The following is an 18,792-nucleotide window of genomic DNA, read 5'->3' on the forward strand; positions in this document are numbered from 1 at the left end:
CAGACCACCCCTCCGGAAGCTCAGCGGCAGCTCATTGTCTTCAATCTAGTTGTGGAGGGCGCAGCTCAGTGGCCCACGTGGGAATTGAACTGGCAATCCTGTTGCTCAGAGCTCGCGCTCTAACCAACTGAACTGTCTGGCCGCCCTGAATTTCATAGGCTGTGAGAGTCAGAGTGACACCTATGCCAAGCTCTTCAGCCGTCGTGTTTGGTTTGATAGTGGATATAATTCTCTGAAATTTGGTGTTTTCATTGCCAAAGGAGGGATAATAATAACTAATGAAAAGTTCAAATGAGGGCAGAGCTCTTTTCCATGAGGACAAGTTTCCACTTTGGCCCTGAAGTTGTTTTTCCTACCAAATTAGTGGTGCCATAAGGTCCCGAGTAGGGGCTGGTACCTTCGTCGCTCTTCATCAAATCATTCTACCTTGCTCATTATTTAAACTCTCAGTTTTAGTCTCATATTATACTAGTCATTCTCCTTTCAATCATCTGGGGTCCCCTAGACAGCCATTCACCGGTAACTTCTTGAAGAGTGTATCTTCTCACTTGTTCCCTTTCCAACAATACACCTGTCATAATTGGAAGCATGTGGCCTTCAGGAAGTCATGTCTTCGGAATATTTTCCCTGGAGGACTCAAGGAAAGGTAGAGCCGACTCTCAGTGTCAGAATCCATATCCCCAACCATGAAGTAGGGACTATGAGTTTCTCTCCGCTCTGGCAATTTGGGAAGTGTAGTCAAGGAGCTTCCTGCAGTCGCAACACTTCTTCCTAGAGATTAAGATTGTTCCTAAAGGTTTTCCCTCGGGCTTTCGGGAAGTGCAGTCCAGACGCCCCGTTGTAATTGCGGGCACTTCCGCTCAGGACGGCGGATCTGGTGACTTCTGGGAAATGTAGTCCAGGAGCTCCGTGGAATGGGAGGCACTTCCGTTCCCTGAGTGTGGGGTTGCCATAGTGTTTTGCATGGGAGTGGTGCCTCCGCTGTACCTCTCCGAACTTCCTGGATGCTTGGGACCCACAAGGACCGGTCGGCCGCTTTAGGGAAAAAGAAGCCTTGGCCGATAATGCAGGTATCGAGGGGCGAGGTCGGCGGAGCGTCTGCGTTTGGGGCAGTTCTCGCGTCCCCCAGTGGGTCGCGCGCGTATCGCCTGTTTTGAGAGTTCCCGCGGCTCTCAACTCGTGGCGACTTAATCTCCCTGTGCCTCCCGTTACTCTTATTTAAAACGGAGATTTAGGACCTTCCTAATAGAATAGTTCTGGGAATTGAAAGAGGTGGTACAAATCTAAATCTTCAAAGAGTTCTTGCCTTCTGGTCAATGGTGGTGTCTCAATTGCCCGAGGAGCGATCAGGTCCCCAAGTTAGGGTCAGAGCTCCCCAGCTGCAGCGACCCTGGCTCTTTTCTCTGATCACGGCATTCCGCTGGGTAATCCTGGACTCCTTCTAACTTCTTTTTTTTTTTTTAAAGAAAGGTGAGGATTGCTTCTAGATTGCACGGAGGGAGAGGAGGCTTTAATTTTTCTGGAGGACGGCGTCACGATCATGGCATTTCATAGCATTGTTTCTTTCCCCAGCTGGATTTCTCAAAAAGGACTGAACCGAGGTAGAGGGAGTGACTCCTTGGCTACTGACAGCAGAGCTCCACGTGAGTGGGACTTGGCGTTTTCCTTTTACAATAGTTCAGATAAATCGGAGAATGTGTGTGGGACGTGTAATCGAGCATGGGTACTGGTGATAATTAATCCTTAACTGCTAACTTCGATGATGAGGGCTTCATACAGATGAATACATCATGCCACACCGTGGCTCTGTGACGAAATACTGCTTTTTTCTTGTTCTGTAAATTGAGATCGCGACCCAGGGAGCGTAAGTTATTTGCCCATTGTCACCCACCATATAAGAGGCTGACCTGGGGTTGGAATTTAAGACATCTGAGTCCAGAGTTTGAGTTCATAATCTCATGGATGTATTCTCCTTAAACAATAGGAACTACCTGGAATCAGGCCGGGGAGTTAGGACTTGGTTGTGGGGGACCTTAAAAGCAAGACTAATGAATGAATGGGCTTGGACTTTTCTATGATTTTTTTTTTTTTAAGTTTGATTGGGGAATATTGGGGAACTGTGTTTCTCTAGGGCCCATCAGCTCCAAGTTGTTGTCCTTCAGTCTAGTTGTGGAGGGCGCAGTTCTCTGGCCCATGTGGGAATTGAACCAGCAACCCTGTTGTTCAGAGTTCGAACTCTAACCAACTGACCCATCCGGCCACCCCTCCATGATTTTTAAAACATTGTCAACTGTTTTGTTTCATTTATTACAAAAAATATATTTTTAAAAATTTTACCATCTTAAACATTTTTTAAAAATGTTTCTTATAGAATCATATCATTGTGATTCATTCAGAAATTACAGAATTATGAGAGAAAAAAAATTGAAATTATCCATTCACCTAAGATGTAAAGATAGCAATTGTTAAGCTTCTAATGCATTTCAGTTTAGTAATTCTTTGTGTATATTTGTGTATCTCTTTATAAACATTTTATAGATCTTTTATCATACTTTTCTTAATGCTTTTCCCTTTATGTGTTTTAACTACAGAAATTTCCAAACACTGCCAAGAAAGAATAAACTAATGAACTTCCATATAATTTCATGATTATCCTTATTATTCTCGTTAATATTGTTATTCCAATGACTGTTTCCTGATTTTTGAAAACTTTTTGTATAATTTTAAACCTAGAGAAAAGTCACAAAAATAGTATCGGGAATTCGCATATACTCTCTACTCAAATTCACGAATTGTTTACATTTTATCTTTATGCTTTGTGGTTCCATCAGCCAAATAGCACCAGGAATATACCTATATTTAATGGCAGCTTATTTTAGCTTTCTGCAGGAAATCAGGAAGTGTCTTGGGAAGAGAGATTTAGGATAGGTTGATTATAAGATTTTAGCATCACGTACTTGGTAATATTAGACATTATTCTAAATAAAGTGTCATCTATTAGATATTAGGTGCCTGTTAAGTTATTACTAATAGTGGTTGTTAGTGTTACCTATTAGATAATGTTAGAAAACATATTAGATAACATACTGTTATATAACCCACAGTCCTTTATTTCTTTTGTTCTGTTTTTCATTTGAAGTCCTTGTAATATAATATTTTTGCTGGAGGACTCGGAAAGGCAATGCAGACTTGCAGTGTAGTCAGGCCCCCACACCCCGACACCATTTCAAAGTCCAATTTTAGGCATTGCCTTGATTTGTATATTTGTTTATAAACATTTTACAAATTTTTGTTATACTTTTCTTTATGTTCTTTAATGTGGAACAATTCCACAGCCTTTGTCTTTTTTGTTCTCGTTGTCGTTGAAGAACATAGAGGTGAGTTATTTTGGAGAAAGCCCTTCATTTGGGGTTTAACTGATATATTCCGTGTTTACGTTCAGATCATGTGTTGTTGGCAGGGATTCCACAAAAGTGGTGAGTTGTCCTTGTCATTGCAACATAACAGGAGCTGGAGGATGTCGGTTTGTCCCTATGTTGGTGAACTCAACTTTGTTCACTAGGCTAAGGTGATGTCTGTCAGATTTCTCTATTGTAAAGTTACTTTTTTTTTTTCTGAAGTTAGTAAAGTTTTTTCTGGGGAGATACATTTATTAGTGGGTATTCTATAAAGGCGAGCTTCCCCTTGTCCTCCACTTAGTCATTCATTCAGATATAACTATTATATCAGTGTGGACTCAGAATCCCTAAGTTAGTTCCTGTTAATAATTTAAATGATGTGGAAATTAACAAACATTTATTTTTACAACTTGAGGTATTTTGTACATATCATAGAATTCATCCATTTCAGGTGTTCAAATCAATGATTTTTTAACTTTGCTGAGTGGTGCAGTCATCACCATAATTTATTTAGAACATTTTTGTTCGCTCAGTTGTATTCCCTCATGCCCGTTTGCACTTAACCCCCATTTGCCTCCCAGATACCCAGGCAACCATTAACATACTTTCTGTCTCCATAGATTTGCTTGTACTGGGCATTTCACTAAATGGAATCATACAACATGTTGTCTTTTGTGACTGGCTTTTTGCACTTTCTACGATGTTTGTGAGGTTCATCCACACCGGAGCTTTATCAGCACTTCATTCATTTTAATTGGCAAATAATATTCCATTGTGTGATTATGCCACAATTTGTCTATTCATTCACACATAGGTCGACATTTCGGTTGTTCCCAGTGTTAGGTTATTATGGATGATGCTGCTGTTCGCAATAATTGTCCTTGTGGGTGAGTAGCATCCAGGCCACCCTTTCATGTCTTGTTTTCTGGCTTCGCAGGCACTGCCAGGCACAATTCTGCCTCGCTGGGACCTATATTACTCAGGACTCCACATGTTCCCAGAAGTTGGAGGAAGAATGACCACATTCAAGGTGAGTCGGGCTTGCCTTTCTCACTTTGAAAATTCCATCTCATTACTCAGTTGTCACCCACTTTTCTTGGGACAACTTAAGCAGAACAACGGGAAATTGAGGACCTGTTGTGCTCCCAGGTCTTACTTTGTCCCTTTTGAGTTTACTTTGCATGTGTTTGTAGTTTTTGTTTTATTTTATTATTATTTTATGGAATGGAAAAAATTCTTAGACATGAACAATTCTTCCACTTTACTGCTTCTCTACTGACAAATTGGTGGTTTTTATTTTCTCATACTCTTTTTCTCATGTACATTCATAACTATATTTGTATTTATGATATACAAATCTTATTTTAAATTGTGACTTTTTTCCTCTGATATAATATAATGTTTATTTTTAGGGTTACATCACATTCCCATTGAATTGATGTACCTTTTAATTTTAACTACCCCCCCAGTCATAGACATTTAGATGATTTAAGAATTTTACTGTTTTTTTTTAATTTATTTTTATTTTTCAATTACAGTTGACATTCAATATTATATTAGTTTCAGGTGTACAGCATAGTGGTTAGACATTTATATAATTTATGCAGTGATTCCCCCTGACTAGTCTAGTACCCACCTGGCACCATACATAGTTATTACCATTTTATTGACTATATTCCCTATGCTGTGCTTTACATCCCTATGAGGAATTTTACTGTTTGAATCAACACTGCAGTGATGGCTGTCTTACATAAAACCTTTTCCCCCAAAATCAATTCTAAAAGCAATCTTCCAAATTTTGGTCCCATAACAAATTTGATATGTGTCAAGTTGTCTTTTTTCTAGGTAGAGTATCCAAATATAAGCACGACCCAGCAGACTCTCACTGCTGCTTCACACAAATATCATTGGAGATTTTCACACTGGAAGAGCTAGATTCCATCTTCCCCACGCCTGAGTTGTGTCTTGTGTGCATTTTATTTATTGGTCTTTGTTGTTGTTTTATGTATTAACTTGTTTGACTAAAGGAATAAGTAACCTTATTTTAAAACGTCCAGAGATACTAGAAGATTTGCCAGTAATTTGTATTCTGCTACTGCATTTACTCAGAGCAGCTGAACGAGGAGATTTAGGTCTCATCTTAATCTTAAATACATGAAATGTGAAAAACCTGCTCAGACTCCCACAGGAAACCAAGGACCAGGAATGGTAACACAGAAATGCTCAGCGCTCCCGACACACAAAGACATAACTTAGCACTGTCATTGTATAAAATCTTTACACTTTTCTGTGGCTAAAGACACCTTACATAGTATTACCAGAAAAAATAGCAACGTAGGCCAAGAATACGTACCACACAAATGCCAAAGAAGACATAATAGGAATCTTATGCATAGAATAAAGAAAAAACCCAATGGAATATGAACGAAGGACACGAACAGGCATGTTTAAAAGAAGAAATAGAGATGGTTAATAAACATTTGAAAAGGTGAAGATATTCATTTATAATCAAATAAGTGAGAAAAAGAAAAAAAATCATTCTTCCAATTACCAAAACCATGGGAAATTTTATAACCTGCTCTTGGCTGTCATATGGAGAATCAGGGTGCTTGTATTCTTTTGTAAGATTTGGGAAATAGGAAAAAAATTGGGACAAAAATCTGCTATTGTATGATCCTAATTTTAAGCATGCTTATTTTAATTTTTATTTACAATTATTTTAAATAATTAGCAAAGTTAAGTCTACAATAAATGACATTCTTTGCAGGATGAGTTATAGTGGAAAAAATATGTAAATAAAATATTCGTTACTTAGAACAGATAAATATAGATCTTCGGTTCCCTGGAATAACAGAGATGAAATAAATATTAATAATGATAATAAGAAATAAGAATAACAGCAAATGTTTATTAGGCACTTAGTCTGTGCCACACACTGTCCCAAATGCTATAGATATACCCTTGCTTAATCCTTGAAAGAATTCTGTCATATAAGGACCATTATACAGAGAGGAAACTCGGGCAGGTAGGCACACTTGTCCCAGGTCACACAGCTGGTAAGGTAGAGACCTTTGGGATGCGTGCTGAGGCATGCCGGCTCCAGATGCTGCCATTAAGAGATGTGCTTGGGCCGGCCCGGTGGCTCAGGCGGTTAGAGCTCCTTGCTCTTAACTTTGAAGGCTGCTGGTTCAGTTCCCACATGGGCCAGGGGGCTCTCAACCACAAGGTTGCTGGTTCAACTCCTCGAGTCCCACAAAGGATGGTGGGCTCCACCCCCTGCAACTAAGATTGAACACGGCACCTTGAGCTGAGCTGCCGCTGAGCTCCCGGATGGCTCAGTTGGTTGGAGCGCGTCCTGTCAACCACAAGGTTGCCGGTTCAACTCCGGCAAGGGATGGTGGGCTGCGCCCCCTGCAACTCTAACAACAGCAAGCTGCACTTCCACAACTGGGGCTGAGCTGCACCTCCACAACTAAGATTGAAAGGACAACAACTTGATTAGGAAAAAGTCCTGGAAGTACACACTGTTCCCCAATAAAGTCCTATTCCCCTTCCCCAATTTAAAAAAAAAAAAAAATCTTAAAAAGAAAAAAGAGATGTGGTGTGTGGCTTGAGATTACACAGGATGACCTACATAGCTGTGCCCCCCAGGTTACCAAAAACTTGTTCATTAAAGAAAGTGATAGCATCCAGGATTCATGTGTGTGAGAGAAAGAAGGTGCGTGATATCAAATATGTATCAAATATGTTTGGACTAAATTACTAAACGCTTCTGGGGGAATTTGGCAGTAATCACTGAAAAGTAAAACATGTAGCCCAGGATGCATGTTTAGGTTTCCTGGGGTTCCTTGTAAGTAGACTCAGTGAGGGCACAAAATTAAAGTGGAGGACTATTATCGTTGCCGCACTTTTGATGAGCTGAGGAAAGGTGTGGCATTGGCAGGATGGATGGAGAAGGGCTGGGAGGTCTACAGGTTGACGTAAGCCCCTCACGCTCTGGCACCACTTCCACCCATCCACTCCACCTTCTCAGTGCTATCCCTCTCCCGGTGGCCATTGACTGTGAGATTGAGATTACATGTGTTTGGTGTAGGAGGCAGTGACCTTCAAGGACGTGGCTGTGGTCTTCACTGAGGAGGAGCTGGGGCTGCTGGACTCCGCCCAGAGGAAACTGTACCAGGATGTGATGCTGGAGAACTTCAGGAACCTTCTGTCAGTGGGTGAGGACAGGCGCCCTCTCTAGCTGAATGTCAGCTCCCTGGATTGGCTTTGTGTCCTCAGGTGTTCAAGGCTCTGGGGGTCTTGAAATGGTCACCTGCATTCGTGGACCTGACTTGTGTACCAACAGTTTTTAAAGAAATAAAATTAGGTAGAAAATACCCGTTTATTAGGAAGAACAGAATGCGTTGCAGCAAAAACTGCGGCCAATTGCGTGAGCGATGTAAGAACCACTGTGAGGAGATTTAATGAAAATAGACATTGGTTAGAAATAGCTGTTAGTAATACATTTTAGTGCATATCTTCTGGGTCTTGAGATGTTGGTATTTCTTCAAATAGGTGATGTTTTTTTAAAAACGTTAGAAAAACACGGGTTTTGATTAATTGCTCAGTATACAGTAGGAATCTAAGTTTCCAGTAAATTGTACCTTTAGTGTGTTCATTTTAAATATCTGACTGCTTGGTTCCAGGACGTCACCCCATCAAACATGATATATTTCACTTAGAAAAGGAAAAAAGGCTTTGGATGATAACAGTAAGCCAAAGGGAAGGGAAATCAGGTAAGAACCAAGCTGATGGGAGTCCTTGTAGATGTTTTTCCCATGTGTTTTACTCCTCTCCACCCCTTTTGCTGACATCTGGTCCAAATCACAAACCTCTTTCTTGAATTACTTCGTCCGCCTTCGTGCTGGTTGTCTGCTTCCACTCTTCCCTTCCTTTGGTCTATTCTCCACGTAGCAGCCAAAGGGAGCCTTAGGAAATATACGTCAGATTGCCATCCCTCTGCTCAAACCCCTTTACAGCCTCTTATTTTTCTTAAAACGTCTTAAAGTGGCTTCTAGAGTCCTCCATGGTCTGCTCTGCGCCCCACTCCTTCTCTGAACACATCTCCGATCCTCTGCTTCTTGCTCCATCTCTTCACCCACATTGTCCTCCCTGCTGACTCCCAGAGCTGCCAGGGAGGCTCTATTGCCTGTGGCTGCATAACAAATTTCCATGACGTCATGGCCTAAAACAGCACGTTTATCTTACAGTCCTATAAGTTGCACGTGTGGCCTGGTTCTTCAAGGTGTCGGCACAGTTGCATTTCTTTTTGGAGGCTCTAGTGGAGAATCTGTGTTTGCGTTTTCTGCTTCAAGAGAGTCCCCACATTTCTTAGGTTGTGGCTCCCTTCCTCCATCTTCTCAGCCTAGTGCTTCTCTCTGCCCGCTCTTGCTCTTTGGTAGACACATTTCCCCCTTCTACTTTGAAGGACCCTTTCGGTTACATTGAACTCACCTGGATAATAGAGGATCGTCTTCCATTTTAAGGTCAGCTGGTTATCAACCTTAATTCCCTTTTGCCATGTAACCTGACATATTCCAGGCTCCAAAAATTAGGATGTGGATTCTTTGGGGAACACTTTACTTTGCTGCTACAGGTACTTCTACCTCAGAGCCCTTACTTGCTTTCTCTCTGCCAGACATATTCTTTCACCTAACATCCTCCTATTGCCTCCTTACTTCATTCAGGTCTCTGCTCAGTTTTAATTTCATGAGAAAGGCCTTCTCTGACCAACCTGTGTAAAATACCATCCTTTGTCTGCTCTCCTTGTTCTGCCTTTTATTGTGTCTGATGTATTTTTGTTTACTTGCATATCATCTCTCTCTGCATTAGAGTGTAATACCCACGAGTGAGGAATTTTGTCTCTTATTTATTGCTCTATCCGTAGTGCTCAGAATAGTCTGGTATGTGGCAGGTGTCTGTAAATATTTGTTGACTGAGTGAATGTGTTAATAGATCTGTCCATGGGTAGTGGAGATAGCTCTAGGTCCTGTGTAAACCAGAGTGAACGAAGGATGTCGCAAGTCATTTGTTGTCTTCTGACGAATGCCTGTCCAATTACTTTCTACCTCAATTGCTCTCTTGGGTGCCCTTGGCATGAATGCATATTTGTGTGTGTGCACTTGACCCACACTTAGTTTATATAAAGACTTGTAAGCATTGTGGTTGTGACCAGACTGAGTAACACACATTCCCTGTGGCTTTCCTGAAGCCTTCCATGGCGGGACATGTTCATTTCTGGGGAGAATTCTTTGGAATGAGGATTCTGATGTCTAATTCTGAGATAGCTCCCCCGCAGAAAGATAAAAGACCTGTTTCCTACAGTGTCAGACAGTCACCAGGGTACAAGCCGCCTTTCCCATCTGCAGCCCATTCACCTCTTTCAAAGTGCCCATCCATTTCGTTGTCCCCAGGTTTCCTCTTCCTGTCCCTGAAGGGGAGGATTTAAGATGATTGAGAGTGACATGAGACACACACCTGAATGTTGCCTATATCTCTGATTCAAAAATCTGTTTTGTTTTCTACAAATTTAGCCATTTAACAAATATTAAAGAATATAGATTTCATCAATTTTCCCTTTAAAGACTTGGTATTTTCTTAACTAGTGAATATTATAACCTGCAAAGAATCAGGAAACTTCCTGCTCAAACTTGACATATCTTCAGAGAGACTCTCTGTCCCCCTCACACAACTACTTTTAAGGGTCAATTTGTTAAATATAACCATAAACGACATTACTTACCAAGAAGTACTACTCACTGAGTAAACATTTTTCCAAGCTTCCTCTCTTGGAACTTACCTTTCCATTTGAATAATTTGTTTAATTAAGGACTGGGTAACTTTTAGAACCAAACTTTTCAAGGTTTTTTATTTTTTTAAAATCATGAACCATAGTAAGCAACGCATCTTTCATTGTAACCACGACAAACATTTCATGTGTTGTGGAAGTACCGTGTTTCCCCCAAAATAAGACCTAGCCAGACAATCAGCTCTAATGCGTCTTTTAGAGCAAAAATTAATATAAGACCGAGTATAATATTTCCCGGGTCTTATTTTCCGGGAAACACGGTATACATATGGCTTTCATAGGTGTTTCATGGAATGACCCCTTTCCTGTTGAAGATGATGCTCTGATAGTTCCTATCCTGGTTCTTTTTCCAAACGCTTATTACAAGCTTTTCAATTTATTTCACAGCTCGCTAGAGGGCTGGAGTTTTCAACTTGAAAAACTGTTGTGATAGGCTATTTTATCTATATGCAAAGATTTTCCACATTCTGTTTTCAAAGAGATAGTCCAGAAGCTTCAGAAGGAACCAATGATGGGCCCTCTTGCTTCCTTTTCACTCTAAGGAATTTTTGCCGCCTTGTTTTCTCATTACCATCTTGATTGGTGTACCTCTGTGTCTGGAACAGTGTTTCAGCTTTCCAGCAAGACTGTAGTTTTCTGCCCCTTTTCTGTTTCAAATAACTTACCTGAAAAAGATGTATATCACCAATGCCTTCTATGGCTTGACTTCAACACACACCAGAAAAGTCAAACGAGGCTGGCCCAGTTGCTCAGCCGGTTAGAGCTCCATGCTCCTAACTCCGAAGGCTGCCGGTTCGATTCCCACATGGGCCAGTGGGCTCTCAACCACAAGGTTGCCGGTTCAATTCCTCGAGTCCCACAAGGGATGGCGGGCTCCTCCCCCTGCAACTAAGATTGAACACGGCACCTTGAGCTGAGCTGCCGCTGAGCTCCCGGATGGCTCAGTTGGTTGGAGCGCGTCCTCTCAACCACAAGGTAGCCAGTTCGACTCCTGCAAGGGATGCTGGGCTGCGCCCCCTGCAACTAGAACTGGCAACTGGACCTGGAGCTGAGCTGCGCCCTCCACAACTAAGACTGAAAGGACAACAACTTGAAGCTGAATGGCACCCTCCACAACTAAGATTGAAAGGACAACTTGACTTGGAAAAAAGGGCTGGAAGTACACACTGTTCCCCCATAAAGTCCTGTTCCCCTTTCCCAATAAAATCTTTAAAAAAGAAAAGAAAAGAAAAGAAAAGAAAAGTCAAACGAGGGTTTATTTATTTATTCATTCAACATGCATTGGTACTCACCATGCTCCAGGCACAGTTCTGAGCCATGGACATAAAGCAGAAAAGTGAAATGTGTTCAGTGTACAAGGTGCAAAATGCTTCCTTCTTCAATGCTGCATTTGGTGGGAAAGACATACATTAAACAACAAATGACTTAATGTGTCACATGGTAAAAAATGCTACATGGAACATCAGCAAGGAGCATGGAAGTTGCCAGAGGTAAATTGAGTGAGGACAAGATTGATTATTTCACATTGGGTGGTAAAGAGGCCTCGTTGGTGGCTGACATTGAGCGGAGACCTAAAAGACATCGGGAGCCATCATGTGTCTGTCTGGGAAGAGTTCCTGGCAGAATCTAACTCCCATTGTAGGGCTGGCTTTCCAAGTTTATCCATGACCTCATTTTTCCTTCTCCTAGGCTGTCTCCATTGTAAAAGATTACTTTCCACTTTTTCACTTTTTTTTCTAGAGGTCTGAATTACTGTCAGGTTTTAGAAGAATGCATGTTATCTGTTCAACTTTATTTCCTTTTTGTGCTTATGAAGAAAACTTGCCAGTAAGATCTATCGTTTCATTCTCTGCTTTACACTGTGTTTTAATCAATATATGATTATTATATATTTGCTCCCAAACCTGCAAGTCATTCTAATCCGTCTGGTCACCTTGACATTGACGTAACTTTCCAATAAAATGACCCAAGGCAGAGTTATATAGAGGTTATCTATCATTTCCACTGGAGCAAAAGAGGAGGCAGCTTTAAATTGATTATTCCTACAGGGAGGGGAGTGAGTTTCTCCTTATAAAACATTTTTTCAGAAGTATTTTCTATGTTTAAAAAAAGACTATTTTTTAAGAGCAATTTTAGGTTCACAGCCACATTGAGAGGAAGCTACAAGATACGCTATTTATCCCCTACCCCCACTCACCCACAGCCTCTTGCATTATCGACATGCCACACCAAATACAGTTGATGGACCTACATTGACACATCATTGTCACCCAGAGTCTATACTTTACATTAGGGTTCATGCTTGGTGTTGTACATTTGATGGATTTGGACAAATATATAATGCCACATTTCCACCATTATAGTATCATACAGAGTAGTTTCCAAAAATGTCCCAAAAATCCTCTGTGCTCCACCTGCTCATCCCTCCTTCCCTTAACTCATGGCAACCACTGAATCTTTTTTTAAAAAAGATTTTATTGGGGAAGAGGAACAGGACTTTATTGGGGAACATGTGTACTTCTAGGACTTTTTTCCAAGTCAAGTTGTCCTTTCAATCTTAGTTGTGGAGGGTGCCGTTCAGCTTCAAGTTATTGTACTTTCAGTCTTAGTAGAGGAGGGCGCAGCGCAGCTCCAGGTCCAGTTGCCGTTGCTAGTTGTAGGGGGTGCAGCTCACCATCCCTTGCAGGAGTCGAACCAGCAACCTTGTGGTTGAGAGCTCACTGGCCCATGTGGGAATTGAATCGGCAGCTTTCGTAGTTAGTAGCATGGAGCTCCAACCGCCTGAGCCACCGGGCCAGCCCAACCACTGAAATTTTGATTGTATCCATAGTTTTCCTTTTCCAGAATGTCTCATAGTTGTAATCATACAGTATGTAGCCTTTTCAGATTGGCTTCTTTAATGTAGTGATACCATGTTTCTCCGAAAATAAGACCTAGCCGCCGGACAATCACCTCAAATGTGTCTTTTGGAGCAAAAATTAATATAAGACCCAATCTTATTTTACTATAAGACCTGGTCTTATATAACATAATATAATATAAGACCAGGTCTTATATTAATTTTTGCTCAAAGAGACTCATTAGAGCTGATTGTCTGGCTAGGTATTATTTTTGGAAAAACATGGTATGCACTTATCTCCATGTCTTTTCATGGCTTGATAGATCATTTTATTTTAGCACTGAACAATATTCCATTGTGTGGATTCACACAGTTTATTTATCTGTTCACCTACTGACGGCCATATTGGCTGCTTTGAAGTTTTATCATTGTAAATAAAGCTGCTATAAACATCTATGTACAGGTTTTTGTCTGAACATAGGTTTTCAACTTCCAGTAAATATCAAGGAGCACAATAGCTGGATTGTATGGTAAGAGTATGTTTAGTTTTATAAGAAACAACCAAACTGTCTCCAAAGTGGCTGTGCCATTTTGCATTCCAGCAATGAATGACAGTTCTTCTTCCTCCACATCCTTGTCAACAGTTGGTGTTGTCAGTGTCCTGGATTTTGACCATTCTGATAGGTGTGTGGTGGTATCTTATTATTATTTGAATTTGCTGTTTCCTGATGACATAAGATGTAGAACATCTTTTCATATGCTTAGTTGCCATCTGTATACCTTTTAGGTAAGGTGTCTGTTAAAGTATTCTGCCTATTTTTTAAATCGGGTTCTTTGTTTTCTTATTGTTGAGTTTTAAGAGAAGTATTTTTTAAACTAATTGAGAAGTTTATTGAAAGAATACTCACCAGATATTTAGATAACGTTACATAAATATAGAAACTTTAGAATAACAACAAGGGTAAGTCTTTTAGAAAACACATTTCTAAACTTAAATTATTAAAAGTGGACAAAAGTTTGTAATAGTTGTCAACTCATTTAATGTCTATGAACACACAAAAAAACGAGGTGTATATGTGCTAAATTTCCAGCAATACTTTGAATATATAAATATAAGTACTTCAAGGTGTTGGATATCAGAATATGTTATATTAACCCCAATTTGAAGTTTTGATTATGTTATTGCTCTTCCTTAAAGTTCTAGTTGATACATATTTATATATAACTTTTCTGTGTACAGTTTATTAACTACATAATTTACTATTCAAGATTCTATACTAACTTTGAAATTCAGTAGAAATGGCCAGAGGTTAACAGTTTGAATCATATTGTCAATTTTTTAAATTAAGTCTTTGACATCTAGCTTGTATCTCACATAGGAAACTTGGTGTGTGCTAATGGGTTTCATTATGCTTAGTGGATAGGAGCCAATTGAACCACTTCTTGGTTTCCGAAAGCATTAAAACCAGAGAACATGATACATAGTGGAAAAGACAAACTGAATAGTCCCTGGATTCATTAAAGTCTCGTTCTCTCACTTAAATGTGAAATCTTGAAAATGATAAAGAAAGCCTTCAGTTGTCTGTTTCTCTGAATTTTCTGTCTTTACAGGAGGAAAGATCCAAAGTGAGATAGAGACTGTTCCAGAAGTAGAACCACATGAAGAACTTTCCTGCTGGCAGATCTGGCAACAAATTGCAAGAGACTTAATCAGGTGTCAAGACTCCATGATAAAGAGTTCTCAGTTCCCCAAACAAGGGAATTATTCCAGCCCTATTGGGACAGGACAAGCTTTAATTCACACAGACCAGAAACCTTATCAGTGTAACATGTGTAAAAATTTTTTCACTGATGTCTCCCGCTTTGATCTTCATCAACAAATACACTCAGGAGAGAAATCTCATACATGCAATGAGTGTGGAAAAAGCTTCTGCTATAGCTCAGCACTCCGTATTCATCAGAGAGTTCACTTGGGAGAGAAACGCTATAAGTGTGATGAGTGCGGTAAAGAATTCAGTCAGAGCTCACGTCTGCAAACTCATCAGAAAGTCCACACTGTAGAGAAACCATTCAAATGTGAGGAATGTGGGAAAGGCTTCAGTCGTAGATCAACACTTACTGTTCATTGTAAATTACACTCAGGAGAGAAACCTTATAAGTGTGACAAATGTGGAAGGGCCTTTATTCACGCTTCACATCTTCAGGAACATCAGAGAATCCACACTGGGGAGAAACCATTCAGATGTGATATTTGTGGGAAGAACTTCCGTCGTAGATCAGCACTTAATAGCCATTGTATGGTCCACACAGGAGAGAAGCCATACAAATGTGAGGAGTGTGGGAAGTGCTTCACTTGTAGCTCCAATCTCCATATCCATCAGAGGGTCCACACAGGAGAGAAACCTTATAAATGTGAGGAATGTGGTAAGTGCTTCATTCAGCCTTCACAATTTCAGGCCCATCGGAGAATCCACACTGGAGAGAAACCATATGTCTGTAAAGAGTGTGGTAAGGGCTTCATTTACAGTTCAAGTTTTCAAGCCCATCAGGGAGTTCACACAGGAGCAAAACCATACAAATGCAATGAGTGTGGGAAGAGCTTCAGGATGAAAATCCATTATCAAGTTCATCTGGTAGTCCACACAGGAGAGAAACCCTATAAATGTGAGGTATGTGGGAAGGGCTTCCGTCAGAGTTCATACCTCAAAATCCACCAGAAGGCTCACAGTGTAGAGAAACCTTTCAAGTGTGAGGAATGCGGGCAGGGTTTCAATCAGAGTTCACGACTTCAGATTCACCAGCTGATCCATACTGGGGAGAAACCATACAAATGTGAACAGTGTGGGAAGGGATTCAGCCGTAGAGCAGATCTTAAAATTCATTGCAGAATCCACACTGGAGAAAAACCGTATAATTGTGAGGAGTGTGGAAAGGTATTCAGTCAGGCCTCACATCTTCTGACCCATCAGAGAGTCCACAGTGGAGAAAAGCCATTCAAATGTGACAAGTGTGGGAAGAGCTTTAGTCGGAGTTCACACCTTCAAGCTCATCAAAAAGTCCACACTGGAGAAAAGCCATACAAATGTGAGGAGTGTGGGAAGGGCTTCAAGTGGATCTTGAATCTTGACATGCATCAGAGGGTCCACACGGGAGAAAAACCATATAAGTGTGGAGAGTGTGGGAAGCACTTCAGTCAGGCCTCAAGTCTTCAACTTCATCAGAGTGTCCACACGGGAGAGAAACCGTACAAATGTGATGTGTGTGGTAAAGTCTTTAGTCGGTCTTCACAACTTCAGTATCATGGGCGAGTTCACACAGGGGAGAAACCTTACAAGTGTGAGATATGTGGTAAGACTTTCAGTTGGAGATCAAATCTTGTAAGTCATCACAAAATTCATGCTGGCGATACATGTTATGAAAGTGACGAGAGTGGTAAGAACACCAAAGAATTGTCAGAGGAAAGGAGTTCTACAAAATGATGTTTTTTTTAAAACTCGTGCAACATGAATTCTTATAATCATCAGAATTCATAGAAGAGAAAGTATTTGTTTTAGTTTAGTGGGTATTTAAGCGATAGTCAAACATCTCAGTTTTCAGCAGGCCACCTTTGTAGATGCTGCAACAAATGCTTCAGAACTTTGACATTTATCAAATGTCACTTAGAACATGGGACTTATAAAGGAAAAGAATTAGGTCTGGACTTTAACAAAAGTGTAATGATGGGCAAGCCAGGACTGACACCCACTAGAATGTAAGCTCCATGAAGGCAGGGCCTTTGCTGTGGAGTCTACACAGCCTTCACATTGACCTTTGCTGGGAGGTGTGCTGCATACTTGTATGTTACATGAGTATTACAGTCCACAATATGAATGTGGCATTGCCCTGTTGCAGTGGGCTCCTGTCCTCCCCACAGCCTCTTCTCAAATTGGGCTCTTATTATTTGGGGCCCCGTCTTGTTTTCCAAGGATTGTGTACAGTGTAATTTAACTATCTTTGTGATTTTTCTGACAGTCCAGATTGAAACAGTTTTTTAACTTTACAAGAAGTTGGTGCATATTACACAGTTGACTTTTATATATCAATATTAAGGCAGGTGTTTACTTTGTGACACTTTGAAAGTGTCACAAGTAGTTATCAATGACAGTTTTCTTAATCAACTTTGAATTTATTATTGATTTCTGATTCTCTGCATTTCCATCCAACTTTGACATGTTTGCCTTCTGATTACTGTAGCATTTCTTTGATCAAAACTTCTCAGGTAGGGGCTATGTCATATTTTCCCCCATATCCATGAAATGAATACCAAAAAAAACTTGTGGGAATTTGATAAGTTTATCAAGTTTATTACTAAGGCTCTCCTGGGTAACATGAGCTCTATGTTGGTCACAAGATAACCATAGCATCTGTGAGCTTTGCAGTTTTTTGTTTGTGTGTTCTTCTTTGTTTATAGTCAAGAGCAAAGAGCTGTCTCATTTGTAGTGTGTAGTTCATGTCTCAAAGTGCATGAGGCCTCTGAACTTGACTCCCATCCCTGTTCAAGATTAATTCCCTAGCTCTGTACCAAGTTCATTCAGTTTCAGCTCCTACTTTTCACCATGAATTTGACTTACCTATACATTTCTGGCCACTGGGGATTTATTTCCCTGTCTTAAGTCTAAGCTGGCTACCGTGATGATTAATTGTGTGTCAGTTTGACTGGGTCAAGGGGTTTCTGTGAGAGAGTTTCTAAATGAGACTAGTATTTCAGCCAGTGGACTTAGACTGTCCTCCCAATGTAGGTGGGCATCATCCATCCATTGAGAACTTGACTAGAACAAAAAGAGGAAGAAGGAATTTGCCCATTTTGTTTTCTGCCTGCCCTGTTTCCGTGGAGACATTTTTCTGGCCCTCAGACTGGAATTTAAACCATAGGCTTCCCTTGTTCTCAGGCCTTGAGGTTTGGTCTGAATAGCACCCACCATCTTTCTCTGGTCTCCCTTTTTAGCCTCCATAATTGCATGAGCCGGTTCCTTGTACATTATCTGAATGCGTATTTACCTGAGATATCTGCTCACCATGCTTCCCTTTTGGAACTGGCACAGGCCACAGGCCTTGGGATAACAACATGGGTGTCGGCCTGGAGTTTCTTGGGGGCATTTGGTTAACTACCCACATTGAGTAGAGGTCAAAGACAACCCTAGATGAAGAAACAGGGATGGGGAACACCTGCTGTAGATCTAGGATTGGGCACCCCACCGGACAGCACTGTTAGTTGTGGAGGGAGATTTTAAAAACTTTGACGAAGGAACTCAAATTGTGGGGATTCTTGAGGTACAGGGTCTAGAACTTGCCTCGCCCTCACTTGCCTACTACCTAAGGGTAGTACTCCTCTTGTCACCTCCTATTGCCAAGCTCACCACATCCTCTTGGAAAGCACACCACAATGACTATCCTTGTTCATTTGTTTTTGAGCCCTAGTTTCAGTAGTGTTTCCATTTTTTGAATGGAGCCTGCTAAGATCAGGGCATGCGCACCTCAGTGAGATTTGACATACCAAAACTGTATTCTGAAACGATTGGGCATATGTCACAGGGATTGTACTACTAAGTATATTCCCAAGAGCACTGACAACATATATCCACATGAAAACTTGTGCAAATGTGTCCATAGCAGCATTATCCACAATAGGTAAAAAATGGGAACAATCCTATGTCTATCAACTGATG

The 18,792-nt window shown here is 40.8% G+C and overlaps 1 protein-coding gene across 2 annotated transcripts; it reads left to right on the forward strand.

Annotated features, from left to right (window-relative positions):
* Nucleotides 1-942: 942 nt before the first annotated feature.
* LOC308490353 (uncharacterized protein) lies at nucleotides 943-17,495 on the forward strand. Of its 2 annotated transcripts, XM_081032447.1 has the most exons (5): nucleotides 943-1,070; nucleotides 1,573-1,643; nucleotides 4,336-4,428; nucleotides 7,492-7,618; nucleotides 14,699-17,495. In XM_081032447.1, the coding sequence occupies exons 3-5, from the start codon at nucleotides 4,390-4,392 to the stop codon at nucleotides 16,564-16,566; spliced, it is 2,034 nt and encodes a 677-aa protein (XP_080888573.1). In that variant the 5' UTR covers nucleotides 943-1,070; nucleotides 1,573-1,643; nucleotides 4,336-4,389; the 3' UTR covers nucleotides 16,567-17,495. The 2 variants fall into 2 exon arrangements, with proteins under 2 accessions (XP_080888573.1, XP_080888572.1); XM_081032446.1 differs by lacking the exons at nucleotides 943-1,070; nucleotides 7,492-7,618 and having other exon boundaries at nucleotides 1,510-1,643; nucleotides 14,699-17,468.
* Nucleotides 17,496-18,792: the final 1,297 nt, after the last annotated feature.

This window comes from Rhinolophus hipposideros (assembly GCF_964194185.1).
Source record: "Rhinolophus hipposideros genome assembly, chromosome: 21".
Classification (NCBI taxonomy): Eukaryota; Metazoa; Chordata; class Mammalia; order Chiroptera; family Rhinolophidae; genus Rhinolophus; species Rhinolophus hipposideros.